This window comes from Oreochromis niloticus, linkage group LG7 (assembly GCF_001858045.2).
Source record: "Oreochromis niloticus isolate F11D_XX linkage group LG7, O_niloticus_UMD_NMBU, whole genome shotgun sequence".
NCBI lineage: Eukaryota > Metazoa > Chordata > Actinopteri > Cichliformes > Cichlidae > Oreochromis > Oreochromis niloticus.
Genome location: NC_031972.2, coordinates 55573830 through 55593516, shown reverse-complemented (window position 1 = coordinate 55593516; position 19687 = coordinate 55573830). Strand labels below are relative to the sequence as shown.

General features: G+C 39.4%; 3 protein-coding genes and 1 long non-coding RNA gene across 6 annotated transcripts; all 4 read right to left on the bottom strand.

The window, feature by feature from the left end:
- Positions 1–1351: 1351 nt before the first annotated feature.
- On the bottom strand, positions 1352–5866 carry cimap1b (ciliary microtubule associated protein 1B). Of its 3 annotated transcripts, none has more exons than XM_003440560.3 (7): positions 5531–5866; positions 4447–4561; positions 4120–4323; positions 3928–4029; positions 3712–3833; positions 1619–1759; positions 1352–1528 (listed from the first exon to the last, which is right to left on the bottom strand). In XM_003440560.3, the coding sequence occupies exons 2-7, from the start codon at positions 4556–4558 to the stop codon at positions 1439–1441; spliced, it is 771 nt and encodes a 256-aa protein (XP_003440608.1). In that variant the 5' UTR covers positions 4559–4561; positions 5531–5866; the 3' UTR covers positions 1352–1438. The 3 variants fall into 3 exon arrangements, with proteins under 3 accessions (XP_003440608.1, XP_005470926.1, XP_025765262.1); XM_005470869.3 differs by lacking the exon at positions 5531–5866 and adding an exon at positions 5339–5497; XM_025909477.1 differs by lacking the exon at positions 5531–5866 and adding an exon at positions 5335–5496.
- Positions 5867–5978: 112 nt separating this feature from the next.
- On the bottom strand, positions 5979–9934 carry zgc:77752 (protein tyrosine phosphatase domain-containing protein 1). Its single transcript, XM_019362017.2, is given in 14 exon segments — positions 5979–6912; positions 7038–7148; positions 7251–7331; positions 7428–7529; positions 7610–7726; positions 7808–8062; positions 8172–8474; positions 8575–8846; positions 8936–9073; positions 9209–9327; positions 9570–9650; positions 9745–9854; positions 9856–9885; positions 9887–9934. Coding segments are annotated over 14 exon segments (1890 nt in total). The 3' UTR covers positions 5979–6789.
- Positions 9935–12084: 2150 nt separating this feature from the next.
- Positions 12085–18308, bottom strand: LOC100700167 (ADP-ribosylation factor 5). The gene is made up of 6 exons (XM_003440381.5): positions 18082–18308; positions 17350–17430; positions 17118–17227; positions 14424–14495; positions 13395–13520; positions 12085–13285 (listed from the first exon to the last, which is right to left on the bottom strand). The coding sequence occupies exons 1-6, from the start codon at positions 18146–18148 to the stop codon at positions 13199–13201; spliced, it is 543 nt and encodes a 180-aa protein (XP_003440429.1). The 5' UTR covers positions 18149–18308; the 3' UTR covers positions 12085–13198.
- LOC112847463 (uncharacterized) lies at positions 14752–17111 on the bottom strand. The gene is made up of 2 exons (XR_003221005.1): positions 16745–17111; positions 14752–15273 (listed from the first exon to the last, which is right to left on the bottom strand). It is a non-coding gene; the product is annotated as an uncharacterized LOC112847463 (long non-coding RNA).
- Positions 18309–19687: the final 1379 nt, after the last annotated feature.

Genomic DNA, 19687 nt, shown 5'->3' with positions numbered 1-19687 from the left:
AATTACATCTAAAATAGTAGGGGTTATTAGCCATTTTGTTGGGCATGTTTCACAGTGGGTACTCTATCTTGTCATATTTGGAATGAAGAAACCCAAGTGTAACTACAGTACTGATTCGGTTGCCTCTAGCCAGCTTTAGCAGCAATAATTTGAAGTAATCTGTGACCCAGTTTTGGCCATGCTTAAGCCATAGGACAGATGGCATCACATTTGACTCTAGAATACTTTGCTATACAACAAAACCTAGGAAAGATGCCCAAGATGCGAAGTGCCCAAGTCCTGTGGCTCCAAAACCAGCCAACATCATCACCCCTCCACCACTGTGTTTGACTGTTGGTATGAGGTGTTTGTACTGATATGCTCTCTTTAGTTTTTTTTAAATGTGGTGCTGTGAACTTTGGTCTTCTCTGTCCAAAGAAGATATTTCCAGGAGTCTTGTGGTTGGTTGAGATGCAAAACTTTGCTGCATTGCTCTTTTTAGAGAAAAGAGGGTTTCAGCCAAGCCATGCTTGTTCAGCCTTTTTTGGATTGTGGTGCCATAAACTTTAAACATGATATAACTGAGGCCTGTAGAGCCTGAGATGTAGCGCTTGGATTTCTTTGCAGTTTGTCTGAGCATTGCAATGTCTAACTTGCAACTCTAAATACATTCCTGCAAAGACAAATCTCTGGCAACTGTCTTGAATGTTTTAGGCGAATAGTTTTTCTCACTGTAGAATTAAATTGTTTGGAAATGTCCTTATAACCCATCACAGAGTGTACAAGTGTAAGCGTGTACTTAGGTTTTCACAGGATTGCATGGAGTTCTCTGAAAACCCTTTTCACAGCTCTATTAGGCAGTTTCACACATTTTTTTTCTTTTCACATAAAGCCAACAATCTGTTTCACAAGCTGCTGGTATTTGGCCAAATATAAAAGCAAAATAACATTGTTCTTGCACATAGGCTATGTCTACAGGTGTTAAATTTTCTGTATCGGCTGACTTTAACAATTTAGTGGCTCTGTGGCTAATTTAAATAGCAAAAGCAAAATATCAGTGATCATGTAGTTTGTATGTGTCATACAGCCTAATATGAAAGTTGGATCCACATTAAAGTGTCACTGCAAAATACCAAATGACTAACTCAGGAATTGGGATTGCAGAGGTTCTGCTATAAACTCTGTGCAAAAGGCTAAACCGTAACCTGGAAATTCCACAAAGTTGAGACATAAGACAGAAACAGTGAATTTATCTTATTCTGTAAAAAGATGAGCAATTTCTTAAAGTATTTTTTCCTTAACTGACCTCAAATATGACAAATGGAGAAATCTGGCCTAAATTCTTTGGCATCAAAATACAATCTCACTGTTGTGCTGAGCAGTTTGTATTTTATGCTTTATTGACAAACTTCTGTGGTCATTTCCAGTTAAAATAAGAGATGACAGAGGACACTATTCCTCAACATTCCCAGGGACTGACTGGTAGGATGTACTCAGAATGACGCAATCCAAAGGTAAAACTCGGGGCTTTGCTTTTTGTGAGGTTTACCTAGGAAGGAAAAAATCTCGATGAATAAAAAATGTTCATATTTGTGGGGCATTTAGGATAAAAAGAAAACGACATGATCAGGTTTCTTACTTGCTCAGGGTTGTATGCTCCTGGTCCTGGTTTCGCTGTGGTTTCACCGGGAGTGAAGTTGCGACCTGTCATGCTGAATTGAGGAGGCTTCTGCCCATAAATACTGGGGTCCACAACTTTATAGGCAGCAGGGCCAGGAGTCTGCGGCCAAGAGAAACAAAAGTATAGACAACAACAGTAAAACACAATTGCTAGGAGTTTTTTGTTTTGGTTTGGGTTCAGCTTTTTAGGGTTTGCTTGAGTAACTTTTATACCTGTATGTAACCAGTCTGGCCTGACACTGTCCTGCTACAGTCTGTGTTGTGGTAATGGAAATGAGTCGACCACACTGCCCTGACAACTGAGGCCAATTTATTCTCCCAAGAACTGTGTAAAGGTCTACATGTAGAAGACCAATCATATGAATATGTTGTACTAAATGTAATTTTATTTAAACAGATATTTGAGCTTAATCTTTATTGTTTTGTTTCGTATACATAGGGAATAGAGCCTGACGGAGGATTTTTAGGATGCCAATATTTGGTGATTTCATTTTTTTCTTTCAGACACATGAAACATAAACAGATTTTCCTAACATTTGTTGCGTGTCGTCACTTATGAGTCTTTACTTAGATAATATGACAGCGCAGTTTAAAAATAAACTTGTTCTCTGCTCCAACAAGTTGTAGGTTACTCATTTACCCTCTGCCTATAGCTGCTTGGATCAGCTGGTTGTTGTATTTGTGGATTTGCAAACACCTGTTGCCAACAGATAAGTTACAAAGTGCCTTCTGGTTGACAAACTACACAACACCAACAACCGTAAGATGGCTGAAGGGTGTTTCTCCCTTCTCATCTTAACTTGTCTTAACAAATTTCACTTATGAGCCATTTCAAAAGTAGATCAGCAAATGAGATAAAATAGAAAAATTGTTAGTATATAATCATGATGCAATGCAGTTTTTTGTGCAGGTTTTTATATGTACTTTGTATATACTTTTGGAATTTGAGTAATGAAATTTAATGTGATGGCACACACCTTATCAGTCAGCTAGTGGCCCTGTTGGGGAGAGGTGTAATAGCTATATATAACAGCTACAATGATTTAGATACATTTTAATGGACATGAAATTTGCATTGAGATTATATAACCATGTATAACTATTACAACTGTTAAACACTGTTTTTACTAGTCACATGAAAAAGCTTTTCACAGGCCAGTCCGAGCACATCTACAAAAGCAGACATTTCAGGCCTCAGTTAGCAGGTTAAATGATAAAGTTCATGACAGTAGAATTAGAAAATGAAGGAATAAGGACAGCTTGTTTGGAAGTGTTGCCAAAAGAAATAGTCTTCTCTATAAAAAGAAAGTTGCAGCATGGCTTTCATGTGTAATGTTGCATTGGAACAAACCACAAGACTTCCAGAACAATTCTTAACAGACAACAAAGACCAGTGTTGGAGATGTTTGTCCATACCGCACAGCACCACATTTGGAGAAAACAAAACAGCGTATCAGCACAAATGCCTTAAAAGGGCCTTAAAAGAGCTGTGCATAAAGGAATGCCTGCAAACTTCTATGAACTGAAGACTGAGATAAAATACCTCCACATTCATGTCAGAGAAACGTTATACAGGGAAAGATTACTCCATGTTGCTTCAAGTTATTGCTGATGATGGCTCTACAAGCTATTGAACCATGGGGCTTACTTAGTTTTTCAGAGGACTACATAGAGTGATGTGTAAACTCTATTTTTTCTCATGATTTTATTAACACAAAATCCTCATAACTACCAACAATATTAATCTGTATTAATTCAATATTAATTACTTAGAAGACATAAAAATTGCTTACAGCAAACTAATAAAATCTCAGCCCAAAACAAACACTTTACACTAAAAAGACAACATGTAAAGTTTATACACAGGATTACTCTGTAAACAGGAGTACAGTGGGAAACTACTGGAACTGACGTGCATGAGAAGTCAAAGGTCACATAAAGAAACTAAAAGCTCCCAATAATATAAAATCATATTCATTAAAAAATGACAAACAGATGGCTTTTCAGTGAAATATAAATCTTAAAAGACATGTTACATATATAACTATGCACCTTGCTTTGGTCGTCGTAGAAGGTTCCGATTTTGTTGCGGCCACGTATTGAGAAGCAGGGAGCAGAAGATGCAACCGCAGTGTTCATCCCTATCACGGGAGGCAGAGAATAGGTCGCAGGACCTGCAGTAGGAGCGAGAGATAGAGTTTACAGATTTTGTACTATGAAACTTTGTCATTCACAGTACAAATACACAACAACAAATACGTATTTTACCTGGTGTTTTGTTGCCACCTAATTCCTTGTGCCTGGCTAACAGTGAATAAGCAGGCGCAGAGCGGTAGATCCACTTTGCTGAGTGCTCTGGGGAATATTGACCTGACAGCAACAAAGAAATTTCTGTAAAGACACTGAGACCAGGAGTAAAGCATCTTCATGTGCGTCTAATGTGTTAAGAGTTCTGCTGACCTGGTCCAGGAGGCTCGAAGAACTTGGGCTCCTTTGGACGGCCATGGAGTGAAAATGCAGGCTGGTTACTCAGGCCCTCTCTGGTCATGTTGGTGGGAATCAGGTATCTTGGCCCAGGGGAAAAGTTATTATTGACCTCCTTACGACGCATCCCAAAGCTGAACATTGGGGCTTTGTATTTAGTAGGGTCGTGCTGAGACACACCTTTATCACAGAAGAAGAACACACCCTTACTGAATACTACTACTACTACTACTACTAATAATAATGATAATAATTGTGCTGATGACAACAACAACAACAACAAAAAATCTATTCTAACACTACCTGTGAGTCCAGGCAGTGCATACTTGGGCCCCGGGCTACCATAGAGGGCAGCTATAGGACCTCTTGGCTTGTGGGGCCTCCAGGTGCCAACCCAGGGATCAGCCTTCATCATTACCTTGAGAGAGAAAGTCATGGAAAATGACTGAAAATGACAAGGGGGGGGGGGACGTGCACATGAAAAAACAAAAACAAACGAAAAAAAGATAAAATCACTCATCCTTCTGTGGTGCTATATTCAGCTGATCCCTTATTCACCATAGCAGGTAGCTCCACATGTTTGTTTTAGCAGATTTCAAATGAGCTTCTTCAACTTGTTAGGCAAATATGTAAAAACACTATATATGGAGACTCTTAAAATAGCCATCAGCATATTTGCCATCTCATGATGTCTTAACTTTTTCTTAAATAACAATAAATGTAGATCTCATTACAAATGCTAATAGATCTGACTGCAGACTTGGTAAATGCTGTATTGTGTATACATATATATATTAAGAAAGTGCATTACTATCGATGAAGGCACTTTAAGCGTTTGCCAACTTTTTCTCAATGTACACTACAAGTTCTTTCAAATCCTGCACCTTTCTGAGTGGCTCAGTAGTAACACGAGTGTGGCTTCACCTGGAACAGCAACATCACGGTGCTAATCATGGCAACAGATTTGGAACAATAATAACAATGATAACCATAACTCATTTCACATGAATGACAACACTTACGCCAGAAATAAACTTTACTCATTTGCTAACTCGCACTGATTGAGCATAAGTGATCAATAATTATAAAACAGCTTTGCGCTCACCTGTGAAAACAAGCGTTAGCCATGTTAATGAGTTATATAAAGCATCGAGCTAAGTTCATGAATCATAAGCGTAAGTATGTACATACTTACGCTTTTTCTCATTACGCTTGACTTTTGTTTGGCAGGGGGCTGGTTGATTATGTTTTTTACAGAAAAAGCAGAAAATCTTTCACCAAAAAATAAAAACAGTTTCTACCGTTTGCGTTCCAAACTAACGAATCACTGACTGCTTTCAGTTTTATTCAGTCGGTGAAATAAAGTAAACAGATTCGTGATTTTTACCTCACAAAATCCCGATCCTGCTTATAGTCCGTGACAGGCTTTTTCCACAGAAATGAGCATGTGCGCTGAACCCAAACACAGATTGTTTAATGGTTGTCAACTTCACTATGACAACGTTGCCATGGCAATGACTCTCTGACACTTATTCTTAATATGTGTTGGATATAATGTTCTTTAACCAGTTTAATCAGATAAAAAATACTACTAATAATAATAATGAAATAAAAAAAAGTTGGGGTGCCTTGTCTCTCTCGTATAATATCTGACTCACTCACATTTAACCAGAGACATGCAAGAAGTATATACATGCAATACATTATGCAGATGTTGTAAATGATTTATTAGGTATGAAATGCTGTTCTGCTACAGGGTCACACTGTGGGCACACTGCTTGGATTTAACCTCTTAGGGCTAATGAAAGGACCTGATATACTATTCAGTGCTAAACTGATTAAATGTTTGGTTTTTTTAATTCTAACTTTATTTCAAGTTTAACCACTTTTCTAGCACTCTATGGAGGACTGGTCCATGGCACAGATGTAGTTGTTACTCTTTGCCTGGTAACTGTTTAAAATACTTCAAATCATCTTAATCCACTGAAACAAACAAATATATGACTTAATCTTAATGCCCTCTACTGGAAATATCTTAGGCTTAATTTATAGGCATTGGCACATTTTCATTGCCCCCTGTGAAGTGTGTAACAGTATAAGCAGGACACATCACAAACAAAATATTTTAGTGCCAGAGGGGGCAGTTGAAATTGAAACACATTAACACAGCTTAGACTGAAAGAGTAGAGCAGGTAATAGTTCTTGTTAGACTGTGTAGCTGACACTTTATTTCTTACATCTAAATTAGTATGGGTTATTAGCAATTTTGTTAGGCCCACATTTATTGTGAAATAGTGATATTTTTAAAAAGGGAAGATAAAGATGAGACATGAAGGGGAGATTGGTCTTTATATGTCATATTCTGCTAATTCTACACAGTGGGTGCTCTATATTATCATATTTGGAATTAGGAAAACAAGTGTAACTTAATTGCTGGCCATTTAAGCCATCTCAGTGTGATGGCAAACCCTTACAGAATCCTACAACTAAAGTAATTAGACAGATTTAAGCCATCATTTATTTAAGGGCTTGCACCTCGGATTTTTCTACTCTGATTTGTCAAAATGTCTCTGTGGGAACCCCACCCCCAACCCCCCCAACAACAACATGCAGTATCAGTTTTTGTTTCTGTATAAACTCCGGTCTTCAAAGTGTAGCATTGGTGCTGCAGGCTCTAGTGAAGTATCTGTAGTTGTGGAAGGTTTCTCTCAAAGTGGCTTTCATGACTTTCATTAGAGGTGCAAGGCTTTCCATTTCCTCTTGGGAGCGCTGTAAGATATGTGTATATATGTGTATTTATTAAAAAAAAGGAAAATGATAACACTTGAAAAAAAGTTTTCATATTTAGAATAAATGCAACATGATTTACTCATTGAACTTCTGCTCTGTCTTACCCTCGTAAGTGCCCGTATCAGTCGGTGAAGCACTGCCTCCTCTCTGTGTGGACACAGGCTGGTGACTGTGCTCACGCAGCTCAGCACACAGTAAATGGTGTGTCTCTGTGGCTGTAATAATGTGATATCCCAAATAACATCTTACATCTAAGGAGATTTAAGTATAAATGTATAGATGCTTAGTAAGAAAGCACAGGATGATTCTTTGCTTACTTTCTTGAGCACACTGAGAGGATTCCTGTTGCTTGCTCTAATACTCAGTCTTTCTATGTCCTCGGCACTCAGGACAGGTTCCTGAATGAGATTGGAGAAAACCATTAAAAGTGAGAGACAAATGTTTACTGCAGTAGAGGGTGCTTAATCGTAAATTCCTTGTGTGATGCCACTAACCCTGAGCTTCTCCAGCCAGGTCCACAAGAGACAGCAGAGAACATGAGGATCTGATTCAGTGACCAGCAGAGCCCAGCCACACTCACTACTGTTCAGTTCCTCCTGTAGAAAAAGTGAGCAGTGGTATGAATTCACTGATATGTTCTGATTGATAACAATGATTGCTTGTTTGTTCATTTTACCTGCAGCAGAGCCGACCTTTGCAGAACTGTTTCTCCTGGAGGACCCTGCTCTGCCATTGCTTTAGCTACAGGACGAGCCGTCGAGGTTGGGCCTAGGTTATGTGGATTTCTGCACAGCTGCATGTGACATTGGTTAGAACACATCCACGGCAAAGATTTCTTTATTGTTACCATTTTTAAAAATAAATGTAAGGTTACCTCCACATTGGAGCTATATTTGGGTAGAGCCTTTTTAGCCTTGCACTTTGATTGCTTAGCACAGCTGCTGTTTGTTCTCATGCTGGACACTGGAATATTGAGTATATGAGTTTCCTTTTTGGTGGTTTGGTAGCCTGATGAAAGCCCACCAAAAACCGGACTAACTGGTCTGAGATCAGCTCGCATACGTTCTGGCAAACACCAGTGTTTCTCATCTCCAAGAGCTGTGGTGCAGTATGGATTCAGCTCCGATCCCTTCAGTACAAAATGCAACAAAGAGGGACGAATCCTTTATAACCAGCCCCATTTTACATTATTATTCAAGAATTTTAATAATTCTGTATGCACAATTTTGATATTTCACCTCATTTACCGTGATCTTGCTGAGATCAGAGTCACTGTAGCTGCGTTTGTCCATCAGTACCTCCCTCTTCCTCTCCAAGAATCCTAACGGGTCGTCCCATGAGGACATTGACCCCGAACCTGCCCACGAGCTTCTATGACCTTCTCTCAGCAAGGGCAAGTACTGCTTGGACACCAGAGTCTCTCTCACAGTGCTGCTCAGGACCCTAAGTGCGGACCTCTTGTCCAGTTCAGCATAGACCTCTGGAGGTGAAGGGAGACCCAGAGCCAAGCAGGAGAGACGCACACACAGGAGGTACAGCACCTAATCAAGTGGAAGTCAGAAAAGAGGAGAAGGTTAATTGCTCTACAATCCAGGCATTTCATGACACAGGATTAATGTATTATGATGACAAAATCCAGACCTTTGGTGTTTGTCTGAGATTGCGAGCCTCCTTGCCGTGCAGTAGGAGTGCTTGTCGGTTTAGATAGTGCTGCAGGGTGAAAGGGGCTCCGTGCCTCAGGCTAAGGTCTGGGTATTGAACCAGCTGTGTGCCAAGCAGGCGAGCAAAATCAAACACTTTGCTTATCTGTGCCCGGGTTTGGATAGAGCGAGGCCGTTTAATCCGCACAAAGTGGACGGCCTCACTCGGGCTGATGCGCAAGGTGTAGATTAAGTAGCAAGCTATCAGGACACCTGGCGATCAGGAACACAGCAAGAGCATTATATGTGGCCAATCTGCAACATGCAATACTTACTTAAATGGAATATATTTTTAATCCTACCTGTCCTCCCCAGGCCTGCATGACAGTGCACAGCCACTCTTCCTTCCCTCACCGCAAAGGCAATAACCTTCACTGCGTCAATTAACCCAACAAGAGATGACACTCCAAAATCTGGCATCCCAAAGTTATAAAAGTAAACTGCACATAAACAGAATAAGAATAGTGAGCTAAAGGAAAGAGCATTAAAGCCATGAGCATATGTTCGCACACAAAATAAACTGTTTTCTGTATTGAAAATAAATATGCTTTGCTTTCATTGTTTTAAGATCTCACTGTCATTGTCCATGAAGATCTGAGGAGAGTAGGTGAAACCACTTTCAGGGTCCAGAGGAGGTCCACAGTGAGCATGCTCGCCCGGGAGCTGCATGTTAATGATCGACCTGATGTTTAACCTGAAAACAAAGTCAAAGAATGGAGGAAAGCTGCAGACACTTGGTGTTCATCTCAAAGGTTTTTTGTTGTTACTTGCAATGTGTCCACAGTTCCAGAAGCTCTAAAACTACTACGATCACCAAGTGTTGTTGCAAAAAAGTGACACAAGATGCTTTATGTCCTTTTTTTTTGTAGTAATTCCTGTAAGGATGCAGGCGCCATGCATCAATTTACTACACAGACAATACTGACCAATGATTACCTTTGAAACTGATCTATGATGTTGTACTTCTCAATTAGATAACTTGATGGTCTTGCCATGGCAACTATGTCATCTGTTACCCTGGGATAAATAGAAGTTCACAGTCAGCATGGACTCCTTACTGCTAAAACACGCACAACACAAAATTATGTGTTAGATTGCCAAACACTCTCACCAGGAGGAGAAAATGCCTCGAATAACTTGCTGGTTCAACTTCCAGCATTCTGGTCCCTCGTAGCGACAATCTTTACCTCCACAGGCTAGTAGACAGAGGAGCTTGGGTGGGGATAGCTTTCACCAGATTCTCCCTGGCCTGGGGAATAGGTGGGCTGTGGTACTGGTATGTGAGGGGTCAACGTCGGCATCATCCTGCACATGTAAAACCTGCAAATCAGCTTTTGCTAACGTATTATATGTGTGAAAGATGCTTCACCTGGACAAATAGCAGCTTCCTTCGTCCTTCAACTCTGACAAACATACAGCTTGGAATCTGACAGTATTTGTATTACTTTTAGCTGTCATTTTACTTACTGGGCAAGGATCTCATTTCTGAAACTGAGTTAAGTGTTCTGCCTTTAGAACAGTCCCACTATATTGTTTTTATATAACTTCATATGTAACAAACAGCAATTAAATGTAACGCTTACCTTTCTGTTTACGTTGAAAAGTGATGGTTTAAATCCCATTTAATGTATTTCTATGAGGCTTTAAGAAATGTGAAGAAAAAAACTGATCAACAAAGCAGAGTACACATGGGCTCATCTGTCTTGATGCACACCGCTTGCACTCACTCACAACACTGTGTGATGACCCAGCTCCACTAAGCCTGATTAGCTGTCATAAATACATTAGAACAGACACTCATGCATCGTAGCAAGCCAATTATATCCTTACACCTTCACCTATAAACACTGTGTATGTCCTAATTACCTAGCACCTGGCTTCATACATGATTTTACTTCACTTGATATGCTGAGAAAAACTTCTGAGAAACTGTAACAAGCACCAAAAGAGAGACTGTGTGAATGTTGTGCTTATATGGTGATCTCAGATCATCTCACACCAGCTCAGTCTGATGACTATGGTAACTGATTTACTGAAAATTGATTGACTATAAAGTCTTCATGGCAGAAAACTGCCACACATTTTAATCTTATTGCACACTAAACTGCTGTGAATTGGAGATAAACGTCGTTATGTGCCCCTGATTCTGTCTGTATATGACCCCCTCCTGCACTACAAGCTGTTCGTTCAATACATTCACTTCTCATTAGTACACTGGGATCTGCCCAGCCCAGGAGCCACCACCAGTCCTCTCTGAGCCCTTTCCCAAACCGCAGCCTCACTTCATGCTCAAGCCATCTGCCAACATCTACTAGAAACACTGTCAAACTTAAATAAGGATTTGGTCCAAGCTAGTGACTCACCTTTGACATTATCGCCCCCTGCAGTGCTGCAACAGTAACAACATGGTAATGATGAAAAGATGATAATACAGCCTTTTTCTAGCCCAATTAGGGCTCATCTCCCATTTAAAAAATGATTACCATATGCTGGATACATTTCACACATCTGCTCTTGCCCAGCACAGGACATGCTGGGGAAACACAGAGAGCTACATTACAAAGCTTTTATTTGAAAGCAATTTTATATTCAAGCCTTTTAGCATTTCGTTTCAACTTTTTACCCTTCCTCTTTACTTGACAGTGGTGTTAATTTCAGCAGATGCTGTGAGTGAGCTGCTCTGCCTTTATGCCCTTTCCAGTGCACCATGTCATTATACTTCTCTATTATTCAGTCCGCATTCAACTTGAATCCCTGCATCTGATTTGGGCACTTAGCTTTGACATTTTCCATCCAAACTGCTACAAAAGACCAGACGCTCTTATTCAGGAAACTGCCATTTACTAACATTTAGAAGAAATCCACATTACTAATCCTGCTTTTCTCTCCAAGTCACTATCACATACCACTAGCAGTCAAAATGAAGGGAAACTGCATCAAGGTCACGTAGGCTGAATGTTTTACTCAAAGCATTGATAGCTATTTTCAGTGCAATGCCTCCAGCTCAGTTTGTTAGTTTACAGTCAAATCGCTTCTCCTCACCTCTAACTCTTTAGTTACATTAGTTAAAAATAAATAAATAAAAAAAATAATAAAATCTTGCTCTCCTGAGGGCCATTTTCAACACGCAGAAGCCGTATAGTTCGCTGTACAGATGACCTTAGGTCACACCCAAACATCAAGGAAGATGTGTGCTAGGAAATGTGGTGGCTTGAAAGCAAGTAATACATAAGCAAAGGCAGACAGAAGGTGAGGTTTGTAAGGACTGTCCAAGTCACAGCGCAAAACATAGTTGGTACTAAAGATTTTCACTTCCTCTCAGCCTGGTTCCTGATAAAAAGATGTTGACTGATGATGAAACAAACCTGAAAGCCAAGAAAGCGAGACCTGGCCTGAAGAAACACAGACAAATGACGTCAAATGTCGTCAACAATGAGGAGAGTCTGAAAAATATCTTTAAACACTAATTTTATTTGGAAAATATTGTTAGAGAATATCTTAAAGCACAAGTTGGAATGTACCCAGATAAATTGATGGGTAGGTATGGGATATGTAACACAGTGTTTGTAAAACAGTACAACTGCTGAGAAACCGACAAAAGCAACAAAGAAAAAAAAAAACACATGCTGCTTTACTGTGTTGCAATGACACTGGCCCTGTGTCAACACTGAAAAGATGCTTCCTTCCTCCTTTTAGTAAAAAGATTTTTTGTCGGGAGGATAGAAGATCACAAGATAAAAGAACTTAAGTCCCCTCTTTTTTCATTGTGGTTCATAAAAACAAAGTGAAAAAAGGCAAATGAGCCAAATTCACAGATGTTCAAACAGGATAAGTTCCAGAAAGAAATCTGTTCTCACTTTGGTTTTGTTTTTGCTGCACCACAGTGTGCAATCCACCACATATTATTGCATAATTCTGCGTTTCAAAAGCATAGAGAGACAAAAGCATATTAGGAGGGAGCATGACCTAACAATGTGATAAAGAAAGGATTACTCAGATTTAGGCAAAGAGGGACCAGAAGGCACGATGCTCCTTTGTGGATACATGTGGTTCCACACTACTAACAAAATCACTGCAATCCTCCTGCACCTCAGACTGAAAGGCACAAGCCTTTTTTTCAAAAATGAGTTGGGATTAGATTAAGGACACAGAGGTGAACCACAGGGTTGGGTCTAACATTCACAGTTCGTGGCCTATAAATGGTCTTTAAATAAAGCTTTTTTATTTTGTCATATCCCTCCAAGTAAAGGTTCAAGGAAGATAAAGTCTAAGTACAAGGAAGTGATTACTGCAGATGCTGCCTAGACAGGAGCCAAGGCATTAAATGGAAATGATAAGTGGTGATAAGTAGGAACAAAAAGAGAATAGACACTAGGTCAAGAGATAATGTAACTGATAATACAATCAAAAAGAGGAGTTATTAATTTTTTCCAAAGATGACTACATTGTCCACCAGCCTGATCCCTTGTGTGATCACTGGTGCTGGAAAGTCTTGACTGAATGTCTGTGCCTTCAGTCCTATTTTGTGGCGTTTAGTCTCTTTCTTCTATCCAACCAGTCCTTCCTCAGTTCTTGGACAACTCTTGGGATAGCCAGTCAAGTCCTTCATATAGCCCAGTGCCCTGGGTAGCGCAGGTAGACTCAATGTGCCACTGTGGGGGTGAGATAATGTGAGATTGTGAAAAGAGCTCTAAACATGCTTGTTTTTTTTTTTTTTCCTGTCTTCTGGTGTAAAGACAGTTTTCTATTCAAATTACTTACAGTTTTGCTGCGGAGGGCGTGAAGACCAAGTTTGTCCGTCAGCTCGCTGACTGATAAGGCGTTGGGAAGATCTTGTTTGTTTGCAAATACCAGCAAAACTGCATCTTTCAACTCGTCTTCTTGCAGCTGCAGAAACCAGATTAGAGATTTCATGTTATAGCAAGATAAATGGGTTGCAGGACATTTCTACTGAGTTTAGATCTTTGTCTGGCACCAACGATTCGACTTTACTGTTGTTTCAAGTCCTGATAAACTTGACTGTTATTTTTCTCTTTGACTATGGGGACCTATCGAGGCAGCAAAGTGGTCTTAAATCATGATGCCACCACCACCGTGCTTCAATTTTGGGACCATGGGTTCATGGCTCTACACCGTAAATATTCTTGCATGCTCATCTCAAACAGTACAACTTTATTTGTCCACAAACTCTAAGATTATTTTGTAAAACTTTACAGTTTTATATACCTCAATCCATTTTCAATATGTAAATTTGAATTTATTTGGCCAAACTGTAAACTGGATGAAGATCTGCTGTTATTTTGGGACAGGCTTGTGCACACATATGCGCACATCTTTCATTTTCATGGGCTTTGCCAGTAACAGTAAGGCAACATTAGAAAGTAGATACTACTTGCTTCTGGATGGCTCAGAAGAAGTAAAAATATGATGAGAAATCCATGTTTCTCCAAGGCATGCCCAAATCAATCAGCACTTCAAACTACAAACAGACTCCCACAGTAAGGAGGACAGTGATCTAACAGTAAAGCTATCTATGAGAAAAAGGAGACAAAGATTAAGGATGAAGTACATCCTGTAAAGACTGGGTTTACGTTTTGAGTTCCTGTAATGCATGTTGGGAACAGCATTAAAACAACTGAAAAGCCAGGAGGGGAAAGAATGAAACTACTTTTCTTATTTAGCCATTGCCCAGTACGAAAGAACTCAAAGTCAGACAGCCTAACTTTTTACTCAAAATTACACTAACAATGCACTGCTGTTGGGACTGAGTTGAACATATCAGGTACGTACCATCTTAGACAGCTCTTCTGCTGACTCAGCCACCCTTTCTCTGTCATTGCTGTCCACTACAAAGATGAGGCCCTGCACAACAAGAAGAGTGTTGAAGTGATTACATTAGAATTTAATGTTAGTCATTTAATGAAAAGCAAATATGGTCAGCGTATCTGTTGCCTTTGCATTTCTTAGCTGCCAACTGCTACTACTTCTCAATGACACATTATTATGCTAAACATGAGATTGTGTAATCATCAGAAGCGTGGTATCCAACCAGATGATTACTCTGAATCCCATTAACTTGGCCTCCGAGGACACTGCGAAGAATCTTGGGAGTTGTTTGTGATCAGGACGTGTCCTTCAATGTGCCCATTAAACAAATATCTAGGACTGCTTTCTTTCACCTATGTAATGTCACTAAAATTAGAAAACACCCCATCTCAGAGTGATGCTAAAAAACTAGTTCATGCTTTTATTATTCATAAACTAGACTGCTGTAATTTATTATTATCTGGTTTTTCTAAATGTTCCCTGAAAAGTCTCAAACTAATACAAAATGCTTCAACAGAAGTATTAACAGGGATGAGAACAAGAGCTGATATTTCCCACATATTGGCTTCATTGGCTCCCTATTAAAGAATTTAGAATTTAAGTTACATATAAAGTCTTGAATAATCAGGCCCCATCATATCTTAAAGACCTTATAGTATCATATTAATCTTGTCCAGCACTTCACACTCAGGCTACTGGCTTACTTGTGGCTCCTGGAGTTTCTAAAAGTAAAGTGGGCCGCAGAGCCTTCAGCTATCCGGCCCTTCTCCTGTGGAAACAGCTCCCAGTTTGGATTTAGAATACAGAAATAGTGCTGGGCGATTTGGAAAAAATATTTATCACGATATGAATTATTTTATATCACAATAACGATATATATCACGATATACCACCTGACCTGTGGTCATCTGGAAAGTACGCAGTCTGTAAACAGCGAGTGGAGAGGGTGCAGTCTTTGTTTTGAGTTAACGTAAAGCATGTCGCAAATCCGGGTGCATGTAAAGCAGCACCATGTTGCAAAACCACAAGACGGAGTTTCTTTGCGAAAAATATCATTTTTTTATACTTTATTTTCTCTTGCATAAAGTTAAGAGTATGTATAGTGAGAAGACAACACTAATATATTTGCAATAGGCTATTTAACCCTTTAAGACCTACCATAGAACCAAGTCCGCCAGAGATCATCTTTATATTTTTACATGCTGTAGTGCCATTTGTGGGAGCATTTCAAGTTGCTATACATCAATACAACCGTTATAGCCCAAATTTTAATAATATGTATGCATTAAGTCCATAGTAAGTACATAAATTGCAAAAAAGTGCAATAAACTACAAAAAAAATTGAAAATCGTCTTTGTTTTGTTTTTTACATATATTTCTAGTTAGAGAAATTTAAGAGGTTTATCCCTCAAAACTGTAAATACAAAAAAGTTGCACAAAATAGTTTCCAACCACGAGAAATTTATTTTGAGTGTCTTCACTTTTTTTTGTTTTATTTTTGAGAAACACAAATTTTTATATACTACAGGAAAAATGAAAATAAATATTATAATGCAAATTTGCAAAAAAACAGCATGTGCATCAAAATAAACTATTTCCAACAGTGTAATATGACTTCTAAGCCTCCCAGAAACGACACAGAAAAGCATAAAGTCAAACATGACTTTTAAAAACACCAACATAAGCTTTGAAGGTAAAAAACTACATTTTCCACGAAAATGACGTCACTTCCGGTTTCGGACAGGTAATGGCGGACATGCGATAGTTCGCGCTGACTTATATTCCAACGAGGAAGTGTTATGAACAGCTGATCGGATCAGCAAAGCGTGTTTCTGGAATATTATGTTTTTGTTGCTGCAAGTCTGGAATATTATGTTTTTGTTGCTGGAAGTGCTTTTTATGCAATTTTTGCAAAGCTATATGTGGAAGGAAACCGTGACCTAGGGCAAGCTAATGGAATAAGATGCAATTCAACTCCTACGGTTTTATATGCAAAAAAAATTATTGCGCTAGCTGACGTGGTTCCAGTTCTACAGGGATTTAAAAATAGGCAAAACGGAGTGTGCCTGCTCCGACCGGTTGTAAAGGGTTAATGATATATTTTATGTAATAATTTTTAAAAATTAGGGTTAGAAACGATAGAAGACAAATGGCACGATAGACACTTTTCTATCGTCCACACGATATATATCGTCATATCGCCCAGCACTATACAGAAACTCTCTCTACTACTGAAATTAGATTTACAACTGTCCTTTTTGATAAAGCTTACAGTTAGTACTGACCAAGTGATCCTTGGGCATCCATTTATTGCGCTGGTATAGGCTCAGGCTGCTGGGAGACTGCCTGCGGTACTGCCCGTCTCACTTACACACTTCTTTTTACTTTCTCTTTCACTCCACCTCCAACTGGATGGCTGCCTTGACAAAGTGTATTTCTGACTGCGTTTTTCCTTCCTGCTGTTACCTAGTCCCTCCTCTTGAGGCTCACCTGACTGTAGGGGTTTTCTCTCTTAACACTGTGTGAGCTTTACCTTCCACTATAAAGCAATTTAAAGCAACTGTTGTTGAGATTTTGATAAGCTTGAACTGAGCTAAGGTATCTTTAGGCTATTAATCCAAAGTTGTCACAAAACTGCATGACGGTCAAATTACATACCTGTGTGTTCTGGAAGTAATGCCTCCAGAGAGGTCTGATCTTGTCCTGGCCACCCACGTCCCACACGGTGAAACTGATATTTTTAAATTCTACCGTCTCCACATTAAAACCTTTACAGAAGAAGCAGAAAGGGGGCAGCTCTTAACACTGCTAAACACTGGAGAGAACCATCAAAGAACCACAACTGAACTTCAAGTTGTAAAAGGAAAAAAAATAAAGGAAAGTCTCTCACCGATGGTTGGGATGGTAGTTACAATTTCACCCAGCTTCAGTTTGTACAAGATGGTCGTTTTTCCTGCAGCATCCAATCCAACTGCAGGGAAACAACATGGTTTAAAAAAACAAGTCAACATTCATATTAAAAGTGAATACAAGTCAGTGTTGAACATTGAACTGATTGCGTAACAGCGTCTTCCTCCAGTCTTCAGTCCAGTCATCACTCACCAGAAGTCGACTAATATCGTGCCCTGTTACGCCATTTGCGCAAATAAACGTCATCAGGACATAATTGCTTAATTACTCGAGTTAAACAACGTGAAAACGCCGTAACGAGTTACCGTCAAACAACTTATGTTAGCATTTTTAGTTACAATATTTACAGCTTTAATCGTCGCACTGTTATTCTTTCAAGTGCCCACTTGCCAATGACAATAACATTAATTTCAATAAGTTTTCTTTTAGTATTTTAACGTAATTTCTTTTAAAATGATGCTGTTAACAGACTTCACTACGAAACTTCTTTTAAACCACACACATAAAAAATTAAAAACCACGACGACAAAAATTTGTTACTTTTTTCAAACAACAAAATATTAAGAACAACAATAGTAATAATAATATAATTGTCTCTTCTTTGTGCTTTTCCTCCTCTTTCTACCCCCCAAATTTTAGAAGTCTGAGAAGTGCTCTCACACGAACTCTCATCAACAACTAGCTAACAGCGCTATCTAAAGCTAGCACTCACCCATCAAAATCCTCATCTGTTTTTTGCCAAAAAGCCGACCGAAGATGGACGAGATAGTGAGCCCCATAACTGTCCGTGGATATTTGACTTTGTGGGAGTAGAAGTGACACAGGCCGCAGCAGGAACACACGTAGACTGTGGTGCTTTATCCCTGATCCGCTTTTTCACCGTGATTTCCACACAGGAGCACTGCCGACTGCCACGTCCGGGCCAACGTGGAACACGCACACGTCACAAGTTTGAATCAAACTTTATCAACTCAATCTCTGTAAACACCACAACTCTTGTAGGATGCTGCGCTTGTGTGAGGTCTGTTTGTACGGTATACCGAGCGGTATTACACGGGATATGAGAGAGGGTCTTTAACCATTCAAGATAGTTTATTTTATATAATTTAAATTACTTTTTCCTGCTCTCATATGAACAAAATGCAGAGCCCAATTCTTACCACTAGATGTCCCTGTAACACAGACGTTCAATTACTGTAATCTAATACATCGACCAGTAATCAGTTGCACTGACTGCACTGTCCTCATCCTGTGAGTGTGTGTGCATCTATAGCTGTAGAATATACGAATGACAAAAACGATTTAGGGCCCTTCTATGATCAGCATACAGCATACATCCCAACAAGCCCTTGTTGGTTTAGCACAGTAACACGTTTCTTGTAGTTGGTCACCAGGTTTGCACACATCTCAAGTGGGATTTTGACTAACTCTAAATCCTTGAGGTCTGGAGACTGGCAAGCCCACTCCATACTTTCATATGCTTCTTCTTCAGCCTTTCTTGCCTTGGCAGTATGTGTTGGACCCATCTTCAGTGTTTTCATTGAGGGAAGGTGATTGTCATCCGAGATTTCACGCTGCATGCAATGAAGTTGTCCTGTACCCTAATCAGAAAAACAGCACCAAAGCATAATGATTCCATCTCCATGCTTGACTGTGGGGATGGTGTTCTTTGGGTCATACTCTGTATTTTTCTTCCTCCAAACACAGCAGGTTGAATTGATGCCACATTCAACAATACATATGTAGGCTATTGCTTCCAGAAAAAAGAAGCAAGACAGTCAGCGCTGCATCTTACAGAAAGTCAATAGCCCAGAATACAAGTGAAAGAAAAACTCAATAGTTTAAATAGGTTTTTTTTTTTAATCAGTATTCCTTTTTTTATTGCACACGTGTTTTCAGCTGTGGACTAATTCAATAAGATTAGGATTTAGGTTTCCATGAAAACCTTAAAAATATTTGTTCTACTGTATGCTTTCATTTTATACTAGACTAAGACATGACAGCTTTACTGAAGAATGTTAGGGATGCAAAACATTTCTCAGACTTTCTCTATTATTTTCTTAGTTTGTAATAATCAGAAGAGGGCAAAACCCCAAACAGTACAGAGAAACTCCAGTTTCATTGTCTTACTATATATTCTAAATGGGTCACTATCTTGGAAGGCATTAAGTAAGGCGCAAACTAATTCCAGTCTACCTGGGGATTACCAAGTATTGTCACAAATACGCACAAACACACACATGCACTGAGTCAAGCAGGCGGAGTCACAACATGTGACAAGGTGCACTTTTTTATAGAGGCACTCTATACACAAAGAA